The 20,550-nt window shown below is 48.7% G+C and overlaps 3 protein-coding genes across 4 annotated transcripts; 2 read left to right on the top strand and 1 right to left on the bottom strand.

The window, feature by feature from the left end:
• Window positions 1-2,804: 2,804 nt before the first annotated feature.
• LOC117588035 (probable serine/threonine-protein kinase yakA) lies at window positions 2,805-14,192 on the bottom strand. Of its 2 annotated transcripts, XM_034279092.1 has the most exons (5): window positions 14,104-14,192; window positions 13,930-14,003; window positions 6,263-6,662; window positions 3,322-6,199; window positions 2,805-3,261 (listed from the first exon to the last, which is right to left on the bottom strand). In XM_034279092.1, the coding sequence occupies exons 2-5, from the start codon at window positions 13,948-13,950 to the stop codon at window positions 3,066-3,068; spliced, it is 3,495 nt and encodes a 1,164-aa protein (XP_034134983.1). In that variant the 5' UTR covers window positions 13,951-14,003; window positions 14,104-14,192; the 3' UTR covers window positions 2,805-3,065. The 2 variants fall into 2 exon arrangements, with proteins under 2 accessions (XP_034134983.1, XP_034134976.1); XM_034279085.1 differs by having other exon boundaries at window positions 13,930-14,192.
• A 2,509-nt stretch (window positions 14,193-16,701) lies between these two features.
• Window positions 16,702-18,584, top strand: LOC117588079. Its single transcript, XM_034279149.1, has one exon. The coding sequence runs from the start codon at window positions 16,702-16,704 to the stop codon at window positions 18,517-18,519; it is 1,818 nt and encodes a 605-aa protein (XP_034135040.1). The 3' UTR covers window positions 18,520-18,584.
• A 151-nt stretch (window positions 18,585-18,735) lies between these two features.
• On the top strand, window positions 18,736-20,550 carry LOC117592684. Its single transcript, XM_034286645.1, has one exon. It carries the CDS (start codon window positions 18,736-18,738, stop codon window positions 20,548-20,550), a length of 1,815 nt encoding a protein of 604 aa, XP_034142536.1.

Raw genomic sequence — 20,550 nt, 5'->3', positions numbered from 1 at the left:
GTACATATGTACATACATATGTATAAGCCCACTTTCATTAGGTACGTAAAATTTAAATTTAAAGATAAGCTCAACTGGAGTAAATGGGCCACTATCAAAAGAGCGCTCGTTCAATGCCTCACCTTACACAACTACATGTGTATGTATGTATCTCATATGTACGTACATATGTATATGTGTTTAAAGAGTGTCGACTTAGCTTGTCGCGCTCTTAAATAATTTCTCTTCTTCTACCTACCAAACACAAAAAAAAGCTCGAAACAACTGTAACACTGCAAGTAAACCAACAAAGCCGAAACGGAGATAGTCAGGGGAAGCGAAGCAACTAAGTAAAAGAGAAATCGAAATCTTGAGCACGAAAATAGTGTCCTCCCCCGGCACCCGACCAACAACATCAAGCAACAGCAATCAGTGCAACAACAGTGTTCTGACTCATGGAGCTTACGGGCGTCAAACGGATTTTTGCATTCTGTTTTGTTTCTGTAATTTTTCTGCGTGCGCTCTCTGGGTTTTGGGGTTCGGTCTGGTTTGGGGGCTCTGTAACCCAATTTTGAAACGAGTCAAGTCGAGAGGCGGGAAGAAGGGCGTCAGCAGAGTGTGGGAAGACAGAATACGAAAATTACAGCAAAATACTAAACTAAAAAAAGTTCAAACAGCATACATATGTATGTATGTACGCGATGAGAGCAAGCAGTACATCTGCATACAAGAGAGATGCATGCAATCTGTATTCTTCACATATGTACATACATACATACATACGTACAAACATGTTCACATACATAGCAGAGCAGAGCAAATTTGAGTTTACCTTAAGCCTGCGTGGTGACAGGGATTCGTTTCCAAGGCTAACTGAATCAGAAAGTAGGCTAAAGCTAAGTTGATACACAACTCCACATTTACTTAGACTTACCTAAATGCTTACTTAGACTTACTTACTTAGACTTACTTACTTAGACTTATTCTAAATGCATGTATGTATGTACATATGTACCTGCATATGCACATATGTTAATGTATGTTACATACTTACATATGTACGTAGTATCATTATTCCTTTGAATATATTGAGAGATGTGAGTGATTACAGGTTATAATCTCACACATTTAACAACTTTTCTTTGGCCGTTGCAATTTGTTTGTCTGTCAACAAAATATTAAAAAACTCTTGAACATTGCATAAGGTAAACACGGGAAAGCAAACAAACCATTTGGGCAGCAGCGACCGGATCGGGCCAGATCGGACCAGCAGCAATATCTCTGTTACGGCTCACCTCATGGCAACATCAGTACAAGCGGCGGCAACTGCAGCTGGTATGGACACCAAGAAAAACCTGGCTCCATTTTCCCATTTTATGCATTGCAGTTTTTGTGTTGTTGCCGCTCGCTGCATTAAGCTGCTTGCCAGTCCACACGAGTTTGCTGTAGTTGCCCCGTTGTTGCAGCCTCGCGCAGTTTGTGGAGCTAAAAATAAACTACATGTAATTATATGCGCTGCAACCGCTGACGCCGACAGCGACTTGTTGCACTTACCGCCATGCCCATAAAGAAGAACTGGCTGTGACTGAGAGGGAGTTTTTAAGAGAGCGACATGCTGACTCTTTCTTTATTTGACAATATTTTCTCTTTGACAGCTTTTAGTCACGTCGTCCAGCTCCATTGGAGCCACTCGCTCTGCGATAGCAGGGTCACGTATGCGTGTGATTTGTGGGGCTTGGATGAAATCTTGTCCTGCTATCAAGTCAGTCATACAGACACGTTTGGCGTCTTGTTGCTGCTACTCAGAGGCTGGGATGCCCACCAGCTAACCTTGGCCCAAATGCAGGATAGGATAGGGTTCCCGCGAACTGTTGAAGCTGGTATAAGCCACCGAAAACCGGGAGCCATGTACATGTACCATGTTCATACGATTACTTTAGCAAACTATTTCTCGTTATCACATATTTATCAATATCAATTTATTATAAAGCTACTTCAAATTTTGTGTAAATTTTAATTTTAATTTCGTGCCATCTACTGGTGGTACGGAAAAAAGCCAAACGTTTAATAGCGCCATCTATTGTACATAACCACAAAACAGCAACGCTAGACGGCGTTTAGCAGCAACACCCAAGTGTCAAGCCGGTTAGCTTTTGTTGGTCCATTATTCGATATCAGATGTTTTATGGCAATGAAATACTATTAAGTTAGGTGAAAATATATAGGAACTTCCGAGGGAAATTTTATGAACCACGACGGCAATTTAAGGAACTTCGACGGCAATTTAATGATTTAGTCCCAGTGGGAAAAAGGACATCTTGCTCTAGGTGGCGCCACAAAATCAAATACCAAATGTTTGGATCGATATTTGAAAAGGGCCGTTTTAAAATGGCATCTGCTAGCTTATTTCTGCACAGTTCTGCAGCACCCACATCCCGCTAAACAGAAATGTGCCCAGTTGCTCTCGAAACTTTGCCAATGTAGTTCATCGGCGTGACGCCGGACACTGTGGGAGCACATTCAGCAGCTCTCCTGGTCTCCCAACCGCACCGGTTGCAGGAAAGATAGCTGTTAACAAGCAAAAATGTCCAAAATGTAATAATACATATCTACTAATTACGGGAAAGGCTTTTAAACAAAAATGGTGAAGTTCATTCAAATTCAGTTCATTTAAACTCAATGCTTCTCTTTCTGAAACTTAGTCAGCTCGTTCTTGTTCTGAAGGTGTGAGTCCCCAAAGAAGTGCATCTAAAAATATACATTTTCCTTATTTATTTTGATTGTTTTACGTAAATTAACTTAAATTAAGATAATTGTAACATCAGCATAGAATATTTACAAAATGGAAATACTACGAGTGGAATTGGGGATGCAATGCCATGATCAATGAAGCATGATTCTCTTTTCTTTTGCTGGAAAATGTGCAACCTGATGATAGCTCAAGAAGAGAATAGGCCAGAACGCAAAACTAACCGGATGAGGGTAAAAGGGGCAAAAAAAGAAGTCGAAATTGTGGATCGATGTGCACGATGGTGTAGAAGAGTAGCTAAATGGCATTTTGTAGTGGACTGCGGTTGCGACTCAATTTATCTGCGTCGCAGATGCATCATGGACTCCAGGGAGCTGTGGTCCAGAGTGCTGGCATGCTCAAGATCCTCGCTGCTGGCGTTCTCCTCGGCCACGCTGACGAAGGTGCTCGAGAGCTCCCCGTTCAAACGATTGATACTGCCCGTGCCGATGTCGTACATGAAGATCTCCTGATCCGCGGATGAGTCGCTGGACCTGCAAGAAAAACGAAAGGTTAGCACAGGCTCCATCCAATGAGGGGAAAGGGACACTTGCCTAGTTACCAGCAGAACAACGGACTGCAGCTCGAGGTCCGTGCGAGCCTCTTTCTCCAGCCAACGCTTGAAGTTGTCTTTAGTGGGCTTCTTCACCAAGGTTTTAATGAGATCTCCGCCCAAGAACTTGACCTCCTTGTTGTCCACACTGCGCCCCTCACTGCTCGTCTTCCCTGGCTGAGAGTCGACGGGCGCCAGGACGACCACGCTCACGATCTTCTTGCCCTGTAGCTCCTCGCTGTCTGGAATGGGGAACTGGGCACCGTTTATCTTCAGGGGCAGATAGCGGTTGTACTGCTGTCGCTCGGTCAGGTCCACGGGGGTCACCACCGTGGCATCAGTGCGAACGTACTTCTCGCTGACGCTCTGGCTTTGTCCCGCATCATAGCGGACCACCTTTACGTCCAGATTCTGCTTCTGGGGCAGGGAGTTGCTCTGCTTGACGCGATCAATCTGCTTCTCGCTAAGCCCAACCTTGTCTCCATTGGGCTTGACCACGGTGAGCACCTTGTTGGTCTCTGCAATCTGGGCGCCGCCGCCAGCTCCATAGAAGTGCTGCAGATGCTCGGCGGGAAGGTTTTCCAGGGCAATGTCCCCTTGCTTGTCATAGTCGAGGATCGAGATGTCGGCGTTGTTTAGGATGCCAGAGGAGAAGAGTTGCTGGCGCAGATCGTCGGGTACTTCGTCCGGAAGTTGGAGCAGCGTTTGTGAGGCCTTTCCATTGGCAGAGGATGCCGATGGGGCAGCAGACGTACCAGTTGGTACTGGAGCGGCACTTGGTTGTTGCTGCGCTTGTTGTGACTGTTGCTGTTGCTGTAGCTGCAGCTGCTGCTGTGACTGCGTATCCTGCTGGTTTCGCTGCTCAAGCTCTTTGAACACATCCGAGTGGAAGGTGGATACACTGAAGGGCGAGTGGTCCGTCGAGGGGGCGCTGATCTGGGAGCCAGCTGGCTGCCGGGGCTGCTGAGCAAAGTGAGTGCTGGCCTGGGCCTGCAGAGCGGCTGACTGGGAGTTGACATGCACCACGGGCTCGTTTGCCGCCTGCGAATATTGATTGTAGGTCACATAGTTGGCAGATGGGGGCACGGGTGTGACCACCATTACCTTCTGGCCATGAGTAGACTCCGCATAGACGGGAGGCTGTTGTGAGTGAGATTGCTGTTGCTGCTGCTGCTGCTGCTGCTGCTGATGCTGCTGATGTTGTGCGCTACCTGAGCTAGCGGTTATGTAATGGCCGGAGACTGGCTTTTGGGCAGAGGGTGTAAGATTGGGAGCGGGCACATCATGGATCACCTCATTACGGGTGCTGCTGTAACTGAATTGCTGCTGCTGCTGCTGCTGCTGATGATGATGTTGCTGCTGCTGCTGCTGCTGATGCTGCTGGGAGGGAGCTATGGGATTCTGCACGGTCTCGATGATGTGCTGCTCGTACTTGGGTATGGATTTTAACAGCTCTGTCTCCTTGGATGGCTTGATGTCGAAGTAGTTGAGGGTGCTCTGAATGGTCTTCTGTTGCTGTTGCTGTTGCTGTTGCTGCTGGCGATGCTGCTGCTGCGACTGTTGGTGCTGCTGCTGTGGGTAATAATCCGGAACGGGCGTGGGGGAGCGCACCACAAACTGCGGCTGCTGCACAAACTGGGGCTGTCGAACGAACTGATACGGCTGTGGTACCTTCTGTTGTTGTTGCTGTGTTTGATAATGTTGCTGCTGCTGCTGCTGTTGCTGGTAGTTTGCATTGTCTAGTTTAACAGGCAGCGGCAAGGGCTTGGCGTGCGTGGTCGGAGCTGATGTTGGACGGAACTTGATGGGATGATATGGCGCTGGACTGGGGAGCGATGACAGGTCCTGTGTCTTAGGTGGTATCGTGGGGAAGAATGGCACCTGGACCTGCTTGTGAGGCGGCTTCTGGTACTGCTGCTGGTGTTGCTGGCCTTGGTGCTGCGACGGATACTGCTGATTGTGATTGATGTAGTATTGCGACTGCTGGACCAACTTATTAAAGATCGTCTGGGACGAGGTGGAAGGCAGTTGCTGCTGCGTGATGCTGGGACGAGACTGCTGGGGCTGTTGTTGTTGCTGCTGTGACTGATGCAGTTGCTGCGTTGGCTGTGGATGCGTCTGTGTCGCTGGCTTCTGATAGGAGTGAGGCGGTCCCACCAGGGCGGATGGGGGTCTGAAATAATTGCTTCCGTGCTGCGTGGGAAGCTGCTGGTGGCCCTGGAAGTGCAGTGGTGACTGCTGGTGGTAGTTGGAGCTGCCGCTGCCGCTGCCGCTGCCTCCACCTCCAAAGATCAGATTTGCGATGGGTCCTGGACTTCTACCGAAGCTGCTCTCACGGCCATAATCGGCACGGGTGTTTCCGGGATAGCTGCCGTCCTGTGTCTTGGGGCCAGTCACTGGGAGCGGCAGAGCCACCACCTGACGCTGAATGCTCTCGGCATCGTGCTCCTCCAGAATGTGCCCAGTCTGGTGTTTGTTCTCCGCACCGAAGGAGACGTGGATTCCGGAGTTGCTGTGATACTTCTCGGAGTCGGGGTGGATGATAGTGCGCAGGGTGGTGGGTTTCAGGGGCGGCAGAGGCGTCACTGGGTACTGGATCACCTCCTCCTCGTCCTCGTCTTCCTCCTCGTTGTCGTCGTTGTTCAGGGAGGCTATAGGCGACTCCAGGTGCAGCTTGTTGTTCTGATCCTTCTTGTAATTCACATAGAACACATGCACTTTCTCCTTCTTCCTCCTCTTCTTGGTCACTATCGGCTGGACCGGCTCCTCGGCGAGCGTCTCATTGGCATCCTTGATAATGATCTCGATTATGGGTTCGGGGGCCTCCAGGTACTGTGGATACGGCGCATATGCCGGTCCAAAGTGTCCCGGAAACTGAGCTGCAATTAACAATTATGTTTCGGTAATTTTAGCTGCTATTATTTATTGTTTGTTCCACCCACCAATGGCGTTCTGTCCACTGTAGTAGCCAGTCTGCGGATAATAGCCAGCTGTGTTGTCCACATAGCCTGACCTCCTACTGGCCACCTCCGGATACAGATATCCGGCATTGCCAAAGTCAAAGAGCGTCCTCTTGCCGCGGCTCTCGCCAGGACCCAAGGCTGCCTTCAGCGCTTTCGATTGCCTTGTGGTGGCAGCCGTGGACGATGGCTTTGCAGATGGCAATGTCTTCTTGCCTTCAGCCTTTATCTTGGACTCGCTCTTTGGCTTTGGCTTTGTTGTTGTTGTTGTTGTGGTGGTGGTGGTGGTGGAAGTTCTGGTCTTGGTCTTGGTCTTGGCCGTGGTCGTAGTAGACGCGGAAGCTGCTGCGACGGCTGCAATGGCCAGCAGCGCCAGCGCCAACTGCAAATAGAAAAGAAAGTTTCCACTCATTACTCTCGCTCATTCAAATGCCAAAATATTTAATTAAAATTCCGTGAAGCTCAAATTTGTCGGCCACATACATATCTTGATAAGGCAGACGCCACAGCTCCTCTACAATCCACTAAGTTAGCCCTAAAAGCGAAACTAACTCGAGCAGAGTATTACGAATTGTGATACTTTGAGAGGAATCTGACCAATTGACAAAGGCTACGGCTCGTGAAAAATCTAAAAGTATCCGCAAACTTTCCATTTCCAAAAATATATTCCTGCAAACTTGAAAATATTTTAATGGATTTGGCTTGGGACAAGGTCGAGCCGAGACCCCGACCTAGAGAAGATAAGCAAACACTTTTACCAAGCGAAAAACAATTTGGTGAATTGGCCAAAAGAGGCGAATTAAAGACGCAATAAAAACAGCAGAGCATCAGAAATTAGCCCAACAAAGTGGGATTGAATGGATGGATGATGTGTGTTGTCGTCATTCCATGTCTGCATTGGGTCAATGTCAAGTGGAGGCTGCGGTTGAGGCTTTGCTGTTGTGGAGAGGCAGAGTCTGAAATTGAGTTGTTGACCACAGAAATGACACGCCGACATCTCGATGGGTTAAAGGCAAGGCTAGACTTCATCTCAAGCGCTCCAGACTCTTTTGGCGGTTAATTTTTGACCGATCTGGTTGGCGATATGGTTAATCAGTGAATCAGCAAATCCGCGAGCCAGCCCAGCCGTGCCAGGGCATTGAGTCATCATCAGTCACGGGCAGCCCGGCCCCGGACTTTCTGGCTTAGCCGTGAAAGTTGCCTTGAAGTGCGGCGACGAATTTTAATTGACCAGCCTGCAGACCCAGAGCGGGGCAACGCCAGTAATGCAGATACGCCCTCGCAAAAATGCCAGAAAGACAGAAGAAAAACCCCATTCTGTTTCACTTGGCCCGGGCTCAATTTTCTCAACTTTCCAAACTGCATTTGGGCTGCAAATGTCGGCCGCTCAGACAGATGGCTGTGTGGGCGCTGGACATTTGATTTGTATCTGTATCTATCTGTATGTGCTCGTATAATGGGGCACAAGTACATGTGTCTGCACATAACACATTTTGATGGCTGAGCCGAAAGTGAAGTGAAAATAATACACACTCAACCGACAATGAGAGACCCACATTCACATTAACATCCACAGCCACATGGCGGGGTCTATCCTAACCCAGTTGATGTTTCTCGCTTGTCGATTGGCAATGGCAATCTCGGTACACGCAATCTCACGGTAGTTGCTGCTGTAGATTATGGCATCTTTGTCACATTGTTTGTTGCCTTTATCAAGGAGTGTACACTCATGTCAAAACGGAAGCTGTGAGACCAAGTTTTGACAGCTTTTCAGGCAACTACCTTTTGTTTTTGTTTTTGTTTTTTTTTTCATTTTATAGGTAGAGATATCTTTGAATGCAGTCTCAACTCGAGTCTTGACAGCAGTTAATTGCAGTAATCGGGTCCAGTCCAGTCACACACTCACCGGATAGACCATGCGTCTGTTCGGGGGCTGGCTATACCATAATCTAACCTTTGTGCGCTACATGTACGTATATGCATGCTAATCGCGGACAGGGCATTTGACAATGGTCAAACCCACACAAGCAATTCGATTATCCAACAGTGACTTCCTATACAAACTGTCCAAACAAAGTCACAGACACAAGGCAGAAGACAGAAGACAGAAGACAGGCGACATTACCATAGTTGTCCCTCTAACTGACCTACACCTCGAGCCATTCGCCTCTGCTGGACCTACAATGAAAGCCTGGCTGGCCACTCACACAACACACTCTGCTGACCACATACAATAAGCAACTGTCAAAGATTTGGCAAAACAATGATGCGCAGAGGGGGAAATATGAAACAGTAGAGAAATAATCAAATCAACATGGGCATCGACAGCAGCGGGCGCGAACAGCCGAAAGCAGTTCATGAAAAGAAAGATGCTAACAATGGGAGAAAGTTTACTCACCAGACACATGGGCAGAGACACAGACAGACACACAGTCAAGTCAGCAAGGCAAAAAGCCATCAAAATTCATCTCGATCCATCTCAGGGCCCAAAAATGAACTCACACATTAACATAACGAAAATGTTTACAGGCCAATAAATCTGATGTCAGCCTCCGCCTCCCCGGGGAACTCTCAGCTCCGGAATTTTCCTCCCTTTGGCCAGAAGAATTATGCAATGCGCGAAGCGAAAGAGGAGGAGGAGGAGCAGTAGGAGAAGAAGAAGCCTCCGAATCTTTGGTAAGCATTTAGTGGACAAGTGTAAATCAAAGCCAGACTCAGAGTGAATATGTTGTGCAATAGAAATGGCCATGCAAGCCAAGCCAAGCGAAGCCAGTGGCATGGACAACATCAGGTTGACCGCAGGACTAACACAACTTGTGGCATGTGGCATGTGGCATGAGCCGCCAAGTGGCAAGTACGCTGGGTGGGTGCCTGGCTTGGCTTGTTGGTGTCTGTGCTGACGAGCGGCACGTTTTACGGTGGTTTTTGTTTTTATTTTTATTTTTGTGTGTTTCTGTTCAGCTTTTGCTGTTTGTGTTGGCGTTCGGTTCGCCGATTTGCCAAGTGAAATCTCACAGAGCTGCTGCTCCCACTGCGGCCGCTGCCGCTGCCGCTGCCGCTGCCTACAGTTTGGTCTGCGGCAGACAAGTTGCAACTGACAAATAGCCGAACAAGTTCTCATGTAAAGTGTGTTTATTTTCAGCAGCTTTGTTGTCTAGACACACAGTTATTGCCATTAGCCTCTGGCAATCTCATCGCAGACACAGCCCACTGCAATCATGCTCCCGATGATGAGCAGTTATGATATGTGCCAGTTGATCTGCCATTGTTAGGCCCACAGCCATGAGAATGCAAGTGGATGCGGTGGATTGGCAACACAGAGCCGACTCAAGCCATTAGCATGTGACGCGGCACAATTATTCTGGCCAACTTGAGAGTCATCTCTGTGTGAACCACCACCACCACCCTCCGACGAAGGCAGTTAGCACAGAGAGTCTCCTCTCGCTATTGCAGCCAACAAGAACTCCGGGATGGGACGCCACGACCAGAAACTGTGACTTGTCCGCAGGCCAATTAACCAAGTGGACCTGGAACGTCATCGTCATCGCCAAATTATGCAAAAAAAAAGACAGAGACAGCTCTGAGAACATGAACACAAGCGCTCGCGATGCCCTAACTGACATCATTTCCACAACACTTAGTGCCCCCCAATACTCCACTGAAAGGCGAAAGGAGAGGCGAAACCGAAGCGGATGTAAATAATGCGTCACTTTCGCGTTCGTTTTCTCGCCAAATTGCCGACAATCTGGTAAATCCTTATAATTAAATCCCCGGCCCTGGTTGCATAAGAGGCGGCTGACACTGCCACGGAGACACTGAGACAGTCAGACAGCTGTCCAAATGGAATAACTTTAGCGCGACCAACAGGAACGAAGAAGAAAGGAAGTGAGTGCTCGAATCGGGGTGGTGTAGAAAATGTGAGACTGCGAATGTGAAAACAAACGAAAGACTCAAGCGACAAACGTGGCATGCGAGCCGAAATGGTGTATGAAACGGCATGTACGAAAATAAAACATTTATCGTTTTTTGTGCAGCCGTCATTGTGTTTGAGAAGTGCCACCAGCACCACCGAAAACGGAAGTAAGCGACACGCCAGCGGGGGAAAATGTGGACCAGGCTATAAACACTTTTGGGCGCTTCAGATAAGGCCAACACGATGGGAGCAGAGCAGCAGAGATGATGAATTATTAAATGAAATGAAAAATGAAAGTGTTTTTATGCTTATGCTGCTCTTCTGCTCTGCTGCTCTGTTGGGGTCGAATCTGCCTCAACGTGACATGAATTGGCCGCGAGAAAGCAGCACGACACAGAAGAGCAGATGATAATGATGAAGAAGGTCCACCTGGCAGCCTCAATGGCGGCAACGTGTCGACAAGTAGCAGGCTTTCGTGTGCGTGCTTGGGCTTGGAGCATCTTGGGGTAAGGGTAAGGGGGGACCTTGCCCAGAGCTGTGCGTGAGGCCCACCAGCCATCAGGCTGATCTGCATAATGGGCCCTGGGAAATGATGGAAGATGATGCAGTACTGCATGCCGGGCGAATGTAAAAGTTGTCCGACCACTCCAAGGAATCGCAGCCACAAAAATGAGTGAGGCTGGGGCTGCTGGGGCTGCTGGTCCATTGTTGATTGCGCCTTTCCTTTAATTGCAAGAGACTGTCGCCCAGAGATCTCAATTCGTAATTGTAATTTGACCAACTTTTGTTCGAGTGTCTCTGTCACGATGCCTTATCGCCTGAGCATTTTATTTCATATTTCTGCAGTGTGTCAATTGCAAATTGCCGACTAATAAGCAAATTGAAATGCAATTGAACGAATGTTGCGTATGAGTGGCGGCGACAACAGCCGGGTTATGCAAACGACCAAACACCACACAACGTCCATACTCTGCACCTGTCTGTGTGTCTGAAGTCTGTGAGTATCAATGTCCACAATTGGTTACAAACAATCCCGGCTAGGCGGCTGCTAGTGCCAATATTGTCACTACTTACTGGAGGCGAAACGAAACAGTGGCTAGTGGAGTGGCAAACAAAAGACTTGGGCAACGAGCTCGAGGCACACATTTGGGGCGCGAATGTGCCAATGGAAAGGAGAATCCCAATGCAGGGCCCAGACGAAACCAATCAAAGCAAAACTAATTAACTAACCTATCCAAAAGTCACTTCGGTTGAGGGCGTTCGGTGGCAGAAGGCTCTAAAAAAAGCTTGGCATTTCGGTTAATTATTTAAGCGCTCAGCAAGGTCGTTGCATAAAATAAATAAAAATCAAATTAACAATCAGTAACCCTCGAAGAAAAAGTGTGCATAAATTAAACAAACTTGGTCGCCGCTGATAGCCATCCGGAACCGCGATGAACTCTGGACGCATTTTGGGGCTATTCATGACGCACTATTATGCAATGCTCTCCTCTCTCCTCCCTCTCTCTCTCTCTCTCTCTCTCTCTTTATCTGGTCAAGACTTATTCCAATCTCCGGCGAATGCCAAATAGAGAAAAGTCAAATAACTAAAAGCCGCAAACATGTTGGGGCCACAGATTAGTAGGCAACTTAATCGACATCCGAACAATTTTGGATCATTATTAATATTCATGTGGAATTCATGTGCAGCCCGAGACTGCAGTTCAGGTCAGATTCGGGTCCGAGAGGCTGCTTTCGGTTACTCAAGAGTAACATTTAATTAAAATAAATATCCCCGCATCATCCACCACCGGATTGTGGATGGTAGCAGTGTAATTACGCTACGAGCACAAAATTGTCTGCGGTCGAAACCGCATTCCGAGATATGAATTTCGTGTGTCTCCTCCTCGCGGCTTCAACTTCAAGCCTGACTATGTCCCGGTACGGCTGTGGGTATGGGTATAAGCACATTCACATTTGTCCAGCCAAAAACTGGCTGCTAACAACTCGTCTTCAATTGCAAAAGTTTTTCCTTTTATTTATGTATAACCATTTTTGCCGCTGAATTTCGGTGGCTGGACCGTCCGGGCTGGCGGCCGGACAGCGAGCGCATCTTTCGATTTCAATACTCGTTCGTAATGGAAATAATTGAGCTGCTGTGGGAAGTGAAGAAGGAGAAGTGAAAGGTGGATTCCTTGCCCATTCCGGGATCTGGTAGGGCTGGCTGACTGGCTGGCTGCATCTTTGGCCAAAGCTGCAGATTAGTGGCTGCAGTCAGTCTGTCGCAGTTCGTCGCAATTGAAACGAAACTTTCTGCTGGCAATCTAGATACATAATAATAATTGAATCGAAGCCAGAGACAAAATAATGCCAATCAACTTTCTACACTCGAAGCGGCAGGCAGGCAAATGGTCGGTTTGCATGCGTGCAGCATATTAAAATATGCTCAGCCTCGGCCTATTTGGTGGCACTGTCAGAGTGGAGAGTGGAGTGTAGCTGTGGAGCCCAGAGGCAGCAGCAGCAGCAGCAGCAGGTGCTGAAGTGAAGTGTGCGGTGTCGTGAGTCGGACAGAAGAAGCACAGAAAGCGGGCACAGGCAGTTCTTCCCCCTCTTCCACGTGTTGTCTGCGCAAACATCGGGCAATGACAATCAGCATTTTCCTTTCTATGCGACTGAAAATTAGCCATGAAATGGTTTTCTACACAACTGAAATAATGTTTATCTGGGGCAGCTTTTGGCATTTATTGTACGACTATGGTCTCCTCTGCTCTGCTCTATTCAGTCCGAGTTTCAATAAGATTCGATAAACGAAGTGTCTTACAAGACTTTTGTAAAGGTTACACACACACACACATGTGCTGGCAGCAACTAATGATCAACATGGGGGATTTTTTGGCTGCAAAAGTCTAAAGTCATCTTTGGATGCCTTTGCACAACCAATGGAGATGGAGATTGAAGCCAAATCTGATGGTCGTTTGGCGCCTCAATTTTGAAAGGCAGACGAACATGCAGAGACAGAGACGGAGACGTAGACGGAGACGTAGACGGAGGCGGAGATGGAGGCAGAAATCAAGATGGAAAGGAGGACAGTTGGAGCTCTCATGTTGCTTTTGCTGATGATGCAGATGAAGATGTTTAATGAGTTCAGCTAGCTGCCACAATAGGTTCTACTCGTGCAGTAGATTGCATGTGCAATACGATGTTGAACGATGTTGCAGAGGAGCAAGCATTGGCCAAGCAAATAGTACTTGCAGTGAACTGATCTTACCCTTGATCTGATTTATGACAAAGATGTTCCCAGGGATAATATCTCCTATCAGAGCCTGAGGCAGTGCTAACAAGTACAAGGCAGGCAATGAGGCAATCCGCTGGCGGGGCACACGCCTCACACCTTCCTTTCCACCAGATGCGCAGCCACTCGGGTATAAGATCCACGAGATAGGCCAACATTTCTTCGCGTAACAAGAGCCATGTTGAAGTCTGGAGCCAGAGGCAAAGGCAAAGGCAAAGGCAAAGGCAAATGCAAAAGTGTTGAGGCAGCCGGAAGGCAATTTACACTTGGCTCACTCCGGTCTCTGTTTGCCCTCCGTGTAATGACACTATTTGTCAATGTCAATGATGGAGAATGCCTCCACAGGGGGCTTGGGGCAGGTCGCTGGGCCGTAGGTCAAGCAAGCGTTGACACCGCTCCAGGTGGTTGTTGTTGCATAGATTCCCATTCCCATTTGTGAGGTAAGTTACTTGGTTGAACACTTACCAGCAATGGCAAAGTTCTCATCGCGACAGGATGAAAACAAAGTCCTAATCCAAATGAGGCAAATGAGGCAGCAGCTGAAAATAAGCACCGGGGAAAGACACTGATTGAAGTTGAGATTGGAACTACGTATGTATGTGTATATGTGTGTCTCCAGACTCGCACTGCACCACCCACTTTATTGGTATATCCTTGTAGTTATATTTCAGGACACACGCACAAGCACAAATAGACACGCGCGGAGCAATTGAGGGAACCGCAACCAGGCCGAGTCGCTGCCGAATTATAACTGAAACTTGAAGTCAACAGCGACTCGCAACTTGGCTAAAACGAAGACGAAGCAGCCGCCAGAGAGAAAAAGAGAGACAGAGGCAGAGGCAGAGAAAGAGAAGCGAGCAGTGAGCAGTGAGCAGAGAGCGCAAGTGCTGAAGAAGACACTCCATGCACGCTCCCCACGAGGTGAGTTTGATGCTCTGAAGACCTGCTGATTCCAATACCGGACTCAAGCATTCTCAATCAAAGCATCGAAAGTGAATCTGGATGCCCCATCGGCTCATTTTACTTTCAATGGCCACTGCTTCAGCCTCCCTTCCACACCGATCCCGTCCTAGTGGGGGAAACGAAGCGAAAAGAAACCAAATCCAATGCGCGAGAGGAGTAGCTCCGAACTGAAGCTGAAATTGTGCCGCCAGACAGCCAACCGAATCTACAACAATGCCCTGGTCAATGTGTGTTAAAAACGCCGGCAAAATGTCCGACAAACAAGCCCAAAGTGGGCACATTACCGCTAAGAGAGCCACGCCAAAATAACACAATCCGCCAAAAAGAAGCAAACAAAATAAATTAAAAACAAAAACACAATCGAAGACTTAATGAGCAGATTGTGCAGATTTCGGTGGCTCTGGGCTTGTTTATAGCTCCCTGGATTACAAGCAATTTTCACGCCGAACCCAAGCCCAAGAAGTGAAAGGAAATGAATAACGAAAGCCAACAGCCAGCAATGGGCCTTAGCATGGGAAATTGTTCTTAATAAACCATATTAATATCTATATATATATATATATATATATATATATAAAATATAGAAATGTGTTATAATCGAAGATGCACTCTTAATCTTATTTCCAATTTGGTTGCGAATTAAGAAAGAATCGTCTTAACTGGAAACCATAAAATATGTGCAGACTTGCTATCATTTTTGTACAACTCACACTTGAGAAACCATTTGGGGAACTATTCTCAAGGCTTTCACGACATTTCTAACTCAATGTTTGAATATACAATCCCAATCCCAGTCAGCTATGATCTGCTGCATATCATCGATAAAAGCTAGTTCTTGCATATGTAAAACTTGTTTGAATTTGAACAATTTAACAGAGATTCTGTTTCCACCTGCTGCCGTAGTTTCTGTGGTCTTTGCCTCCAAAATTGATCCATCCATTGAGATGAGCGGCTCTGTTATAATTTGCAGCTTGCGTATTGAACAAATATTTGCGTTGAGCAAATATTGAACAATGTTAATCTACTCTGGCAGGTTAGTGGACTGGTTAGTTGTGTGGACACAGTCAGACATGAGCTGAAAATTAGACACGCACTGACACTCGCGGACACACCATTCCATCCCATACAATGTCGTTGCGGTCACATCGAGTATACGCAGTGTGGAGCAAAACAAGTGACAAGAAAAGCTTTTTGTAGCTGCAGTTGTAGTTGCAGCTGGAGATGAGCTGGGCTCCCTCCTGAGCTGGTCATGGCCAGACAATTTGCAGCAACCAAAAATCAATGACCGACCGGTTTTGCATAGGTTTTCAGTGTTTTGTCGTCGGTGCTGGTTGTCGATGGTAACGTAACAACTTTCGCTGAAACGTCATTCCAAACATCGGCAGCAACAGCAACAGCAGCAGCAGCAGCAGCAGCAACAGCAACAGCAGAGAGCCAAATGGCAAAAGGCAGACCAAGAGATAAAGCCACGATATCAGCACAAGATGATGATGATGAAGCAGAAGAAATTCGGTTCCAGTTCGGCCTCCTCTTGGCCTTCTCCCTCTGCTGGTCTGGCTGTGTGTCGTTTGTTCGCTATTTAGGCGACATGGTCTGAACCAGTTTTGGAGGAGCGAATATTCGGAAGTGCAGCACGTAGAGAGGGTGACTTCGAGTGGCATGCCAAGGAAACGAATCATTTGAATAATTGAAATGAAGAGCACAAAACGAAATGTTTGCATTTGCCCACTTTCGATGAGGGTCCCAGTCAAAGTCATGACGAAAGGCGAATGCAATGAGCTTAACTCTGCCCAAATTGCCGGAAAATTTTATTTCATTTCAGCAAATCGAATTTCTTTTGGTTGGGTCTGTGTCTGTGTATCGCTCTCATCTGCTGAACATGCTACACTTTCGATCGCATTTGAAATGGAAGTGCAGCTGTAGCTGGAACTGGAGTTGGAGTTGGAGTTGGAGTTGGAGTACAGCTGTGGAGCGGAAGTTGTTAAAAGCCCCACAAGCCATTCAAATGAGGCAGTCTCACGCGCCTGAACTGAGCAACAGGTCCAACAACTGGCTATGCGTGGAGCCGCTTACATTATCACCGACCGTCCAATCAGTCAAATCAGTCTGTGAGAAATGTGCAGTCGCTAATTACCCTTGCATGAGTCGAGCCCTGACCCCCGTGCCCGAACAGAATGTATTGAACATGAAAATTGCGTGACAGGCAGACACATCTCCTGCGGCTGGTTGTGCTACAAAAGGTGGCGCCCCGCAGGATTTTGCGACAGTTTCGCGATGACTTCAGGCTGGCTCATTCTGATTCTCTTCTGCCTCGGGCAGGGGACTCGTGCCCAAGTATCTAGTTTAAGCATTCACCAAGTTGACGAAGTGGACCTGGAGCAGAAATTGCTGAGGTTGCTTCTGAGAGTGCGCGCAGAGGAGAACTTTGACACTCTGGTCATCTACGGAGAGGAATGCGTACTCTATTCAATGCTGAGGCACTCGCTGATACCCACTGTGCTGGTGTCCGCGGGCAGCACAAAGTTTGATTGGAATTTCAGTAGCTCGACGCTGATCCTCAGCTGCGGTTCCAATGCTGAGAGAGAGGTGAACTATCGAACTTCGATGAAGCTGCAGACGGCCAGACGTCTGATTTATCTGGAGGAGGACATCGAGCCAGAGACAGTCTGTGGCAACTATTCTGCCAGGGAGCAGCATAACATAGCAATGATGAAAACAAACGTGGATCACCCAGTGACCATCTACACCTGTCGTTGTTTTCAGGACCCCAACTATGAGGAACGAGACCTATGGGAAGACAGACCAATTTTTATCGAACACTTTCGGGACATGCGCGGCGGCATAATTAGAACGGAGGCTGACCAACAGATTCCCCGATCCATGGCGTACTGGGATGCGAAGAGCGGTGAGGAGAAAATGATTGGGTACGTGGCCAATTTGATGAACACCTACGCACAGAAGGTGAATGCCACCATAGACTTTTATCACCTGACGAGGGATAGAGAGCAGCAGGCGCTCTACACGAACATAACCCGGTGGGTGAAGGAGGATCGTATAGACATTGGCACCACCTTGTCCACATCGCTGCAAGAATCGGACTTGGACGACCTGACCTATCCCTTTTTGCTGACATCGTACTGCCTGATGGTACCGATACCGGCCAGGCTGCCCTACAGCCAGATATACGCAGTGATAGTGGATCCGCTGGTGCTGTGCATCATCTTCGTGCTCTTCTATCTGCTCTCGGCGCTGCTGATCTACAGCCAGCGAATGTCCTGGCAAGGCCTGACCCTGGCCAATGTCCTGCTGAACGATAAGTGCCTGCGCGGCCTCTTGGGCCAGTCGTTTCCGTTTCCGCGAGACCCATCCAGGAACCTGAAGCTCGTCTTCTTCATCCTGTGCTTCGCCAGCCTGATAATTACCACCATGTACGAGTCCTATCTTCAGTCCTACCTGACGCTCCCTCCGCCCGAGCCATCCATCCGCACCTTCCAGGACGTGGGCAACTCCCGCCACAAGGTCGCCATCAGTAGGCTGGAGCTGAACGTCCTCATCGCCAAAAACAACTCCGACATTGGCCAGATTCGCAGGGATCGCATTTGGGTCGTCGAAGATTCCTTAGAGTTCGTGCGTCTGCGCAATTCCCTTAATGACAGCTACATCTACACGGTTACCTACGACCGCTGGAGCTGCTACCAGGAGCGTCAGAGGATCCTCTCTCAGCCCATTTTCTACTACTCATTGGATCTCTGCTTCAATCGTTTTCTGTACTTCCAAATCCCGGTGCGCCGCCATCTGCCCCACCGGCACCTCTTCGAGGAGCACATGCAGCGGCAGCAGGAGTTCGGTCTGGTGCAGTTCTGGAAGAGCCAGAGCTTCCTCGATATGGTGAGGCTGGGTATGAAGCCCATGAGCGCCTCCAGCCAGCCGCCATACATTGATCCGGCAATTGTGATGGATGACATCTCCTGGATACTGAAGCTCTTTGTAGCAGCCATGGGAGTAAGCTGCTGCTGCTTCATCCTCGAGCTTTGTGTTGGGGGCGTGAGGAGGAGAATGCCGCCCTCAGCCACTTATCTGGCGACCATCTAAAGCGTTTATTTGCTGGCCCATTTGGACTGATACATTTTTAATTAAACAGCTAATTGCCCATGCACGGACACCGCTCTGACCTTCGCAGCTGCGGAGCCATGTCCACACTCGACCCATGTTAACACGATGCGAGGAACACGAAATCTGCATGCCAGAGCAGCAATCACTGGCGTTACCAAAAGTGTTTGCATCGGGGGATTTCTCAACAGTTTCAGCATGGCCTCGCGGGGGATTGTCGTCCTTTTATTTGGCCTCTTCCTCGTACGAGTTGATGGCCAACTCTCAGATATCAGCAATCAGAGTGAGCTGCACCTGGAGGAGACATTGATGAGGCTGCTTCTGAGACTGCGACTGGAGGAAGACTTTGACACGCTGCTCATCTACGGCCAGAAGTGTGTTTTCCATGCGCTGTCCAAGCGCTTGGGAGTCTCCACTATGTTGGTGCTGGCGTCGTCGGGCAGCACGGACTACGACTGGAACTTCAGCAGCTCGACACTGATCCTGGGCTGCGGAGCTGCTGCTGAAAAGGAGGGAAACTTTCGTACTTCGATGAAGCTGCAAATGAGAAGACGTCTGCTGTACATTGAGGAGGACATGCAGCCAGAGAATGTGTGCGAGAACCATTCGATCAGAGAGCAACACAACGTGGCCATGGTGAAGGTGGACTTTGTTCAGTCGGGCAGCATCTACACCTGTCGCTGCTTTCAAGAGGCCAACTTTGAGGAGCTGCAGCTAATCGATCATAAGCCAATCTTTGTGGAACAATTCAAGAACATGCGCGGGGCCACAATCAAGACTCTGGCGGATCAGTTGGTCCCTCGATCGATGTCGTATCGCGATGAGAGGAGCGGCGAGGAGAAAATGGTTGGTTACGTGGCCAATTTGATGAACAGCTTCGCCCAGAAGGTGAATGCCAGACTGCATCTGAGTGCGGAACTTAGGTCGGAGGGCGGAAAGGCGACTTACCATGGGAATATATCCAAGTGGGCGGGGGAGGATCTCCTGGACATTGGGATGAGCCTGGCTACCACTTGGCTGAGCTCGAGCTTCGACACTCTCACCTATCCGTATTTGACTAATAGTTTCTGCTTCATGGTCCCGCTTCCGCCCAGGGTGCCATATCGGCAGCTATACACGATCATTGTGGATCCCCTCGTCCTGGGCATCATCTTCGTGATGTTCTGCCTGTTCTCGTTGCTGCTGATCTACAGCCAGGAGTTGTCCTGGAGGGGTCTCAGTCTGGCAAACGTCCTGCTGAATGACAAGAGTCTGCGCGGCCTCCTAGGCCAGTCATATCCGTTCCCCCGCAACTCAAGCAAGCAGCTAAAGCTGGTCTGCTCTCTGCTGTGCTTCGCGAGTGTAATGATGACCACCATGTACGAGGCGTACCTGCAATCCATCTTCACCAGTCCGCCATCAGAGCCGATGCTACGCGCCATCAACGACGTGCAAAACTCCCGCTACAAGGTGGCCATCAACGGGGCGGACTTAAAGCTCCTGCATGACTCCGGTTATCAAGGAGTCAAGCAGCTGGGCAGATATTACACCCACATCATTGATGACTACCACGAGTTTGTGCGCCTTCGAGCGTCCTTCAATACCAGCTTCATCTTCCCGGTAACGGACGTGGCCTGGTACACCTACGAGCAGCAGCAGAAAATATTCGCAGAGCCCGTCTTCTACTTCTCAGACGACATTTGCATCAACCGCTTTTTCTTTCTCAGCCTGCCGGTGCGCCGCCATCTGCCTTACCGCGAGCTCTTCGAGGAGCACATGCTGAGGCAGAAGGAGTTCGGTTTCGTCAAGTTTTGGGTGGACAGAAGCTTCTACGAAATGGTGAGGCTGCGCCTGATGCCCATGAAAGACTTGAGCTCGCCGGAGCCCCCATGGGAGACCATTTATTTCGAAGACTTGTCCTGGATACTGTCACTGTATGTGGTTGCCATGCTGCTTTGCTGCTTTTGCTTTTTCCTCGAGCTCTGGGGCTCCAGGTGCTGCTCGAAATGGAGGCGATGCAGAACACTAAACTAA

This window comes from Drosophila guanche, unplaced genomic scaffold (genome assembly GCF_900245975.1).
Source record: "Drosophila guanche unplaced genomic scaffold, DGUA_6, whole genome shotgun sequence".
NCBI lineage: Eukaryota > Metazoa > Arthropoda > Insecta > Diptera > Drosophilidae > Drosophila > Drosophila guanche.
The sequence above is the reverse complement of the archived record's forward strand: the minus strand, read 5'-3'. Positions and strand labels throughout refer to the sequence as shown.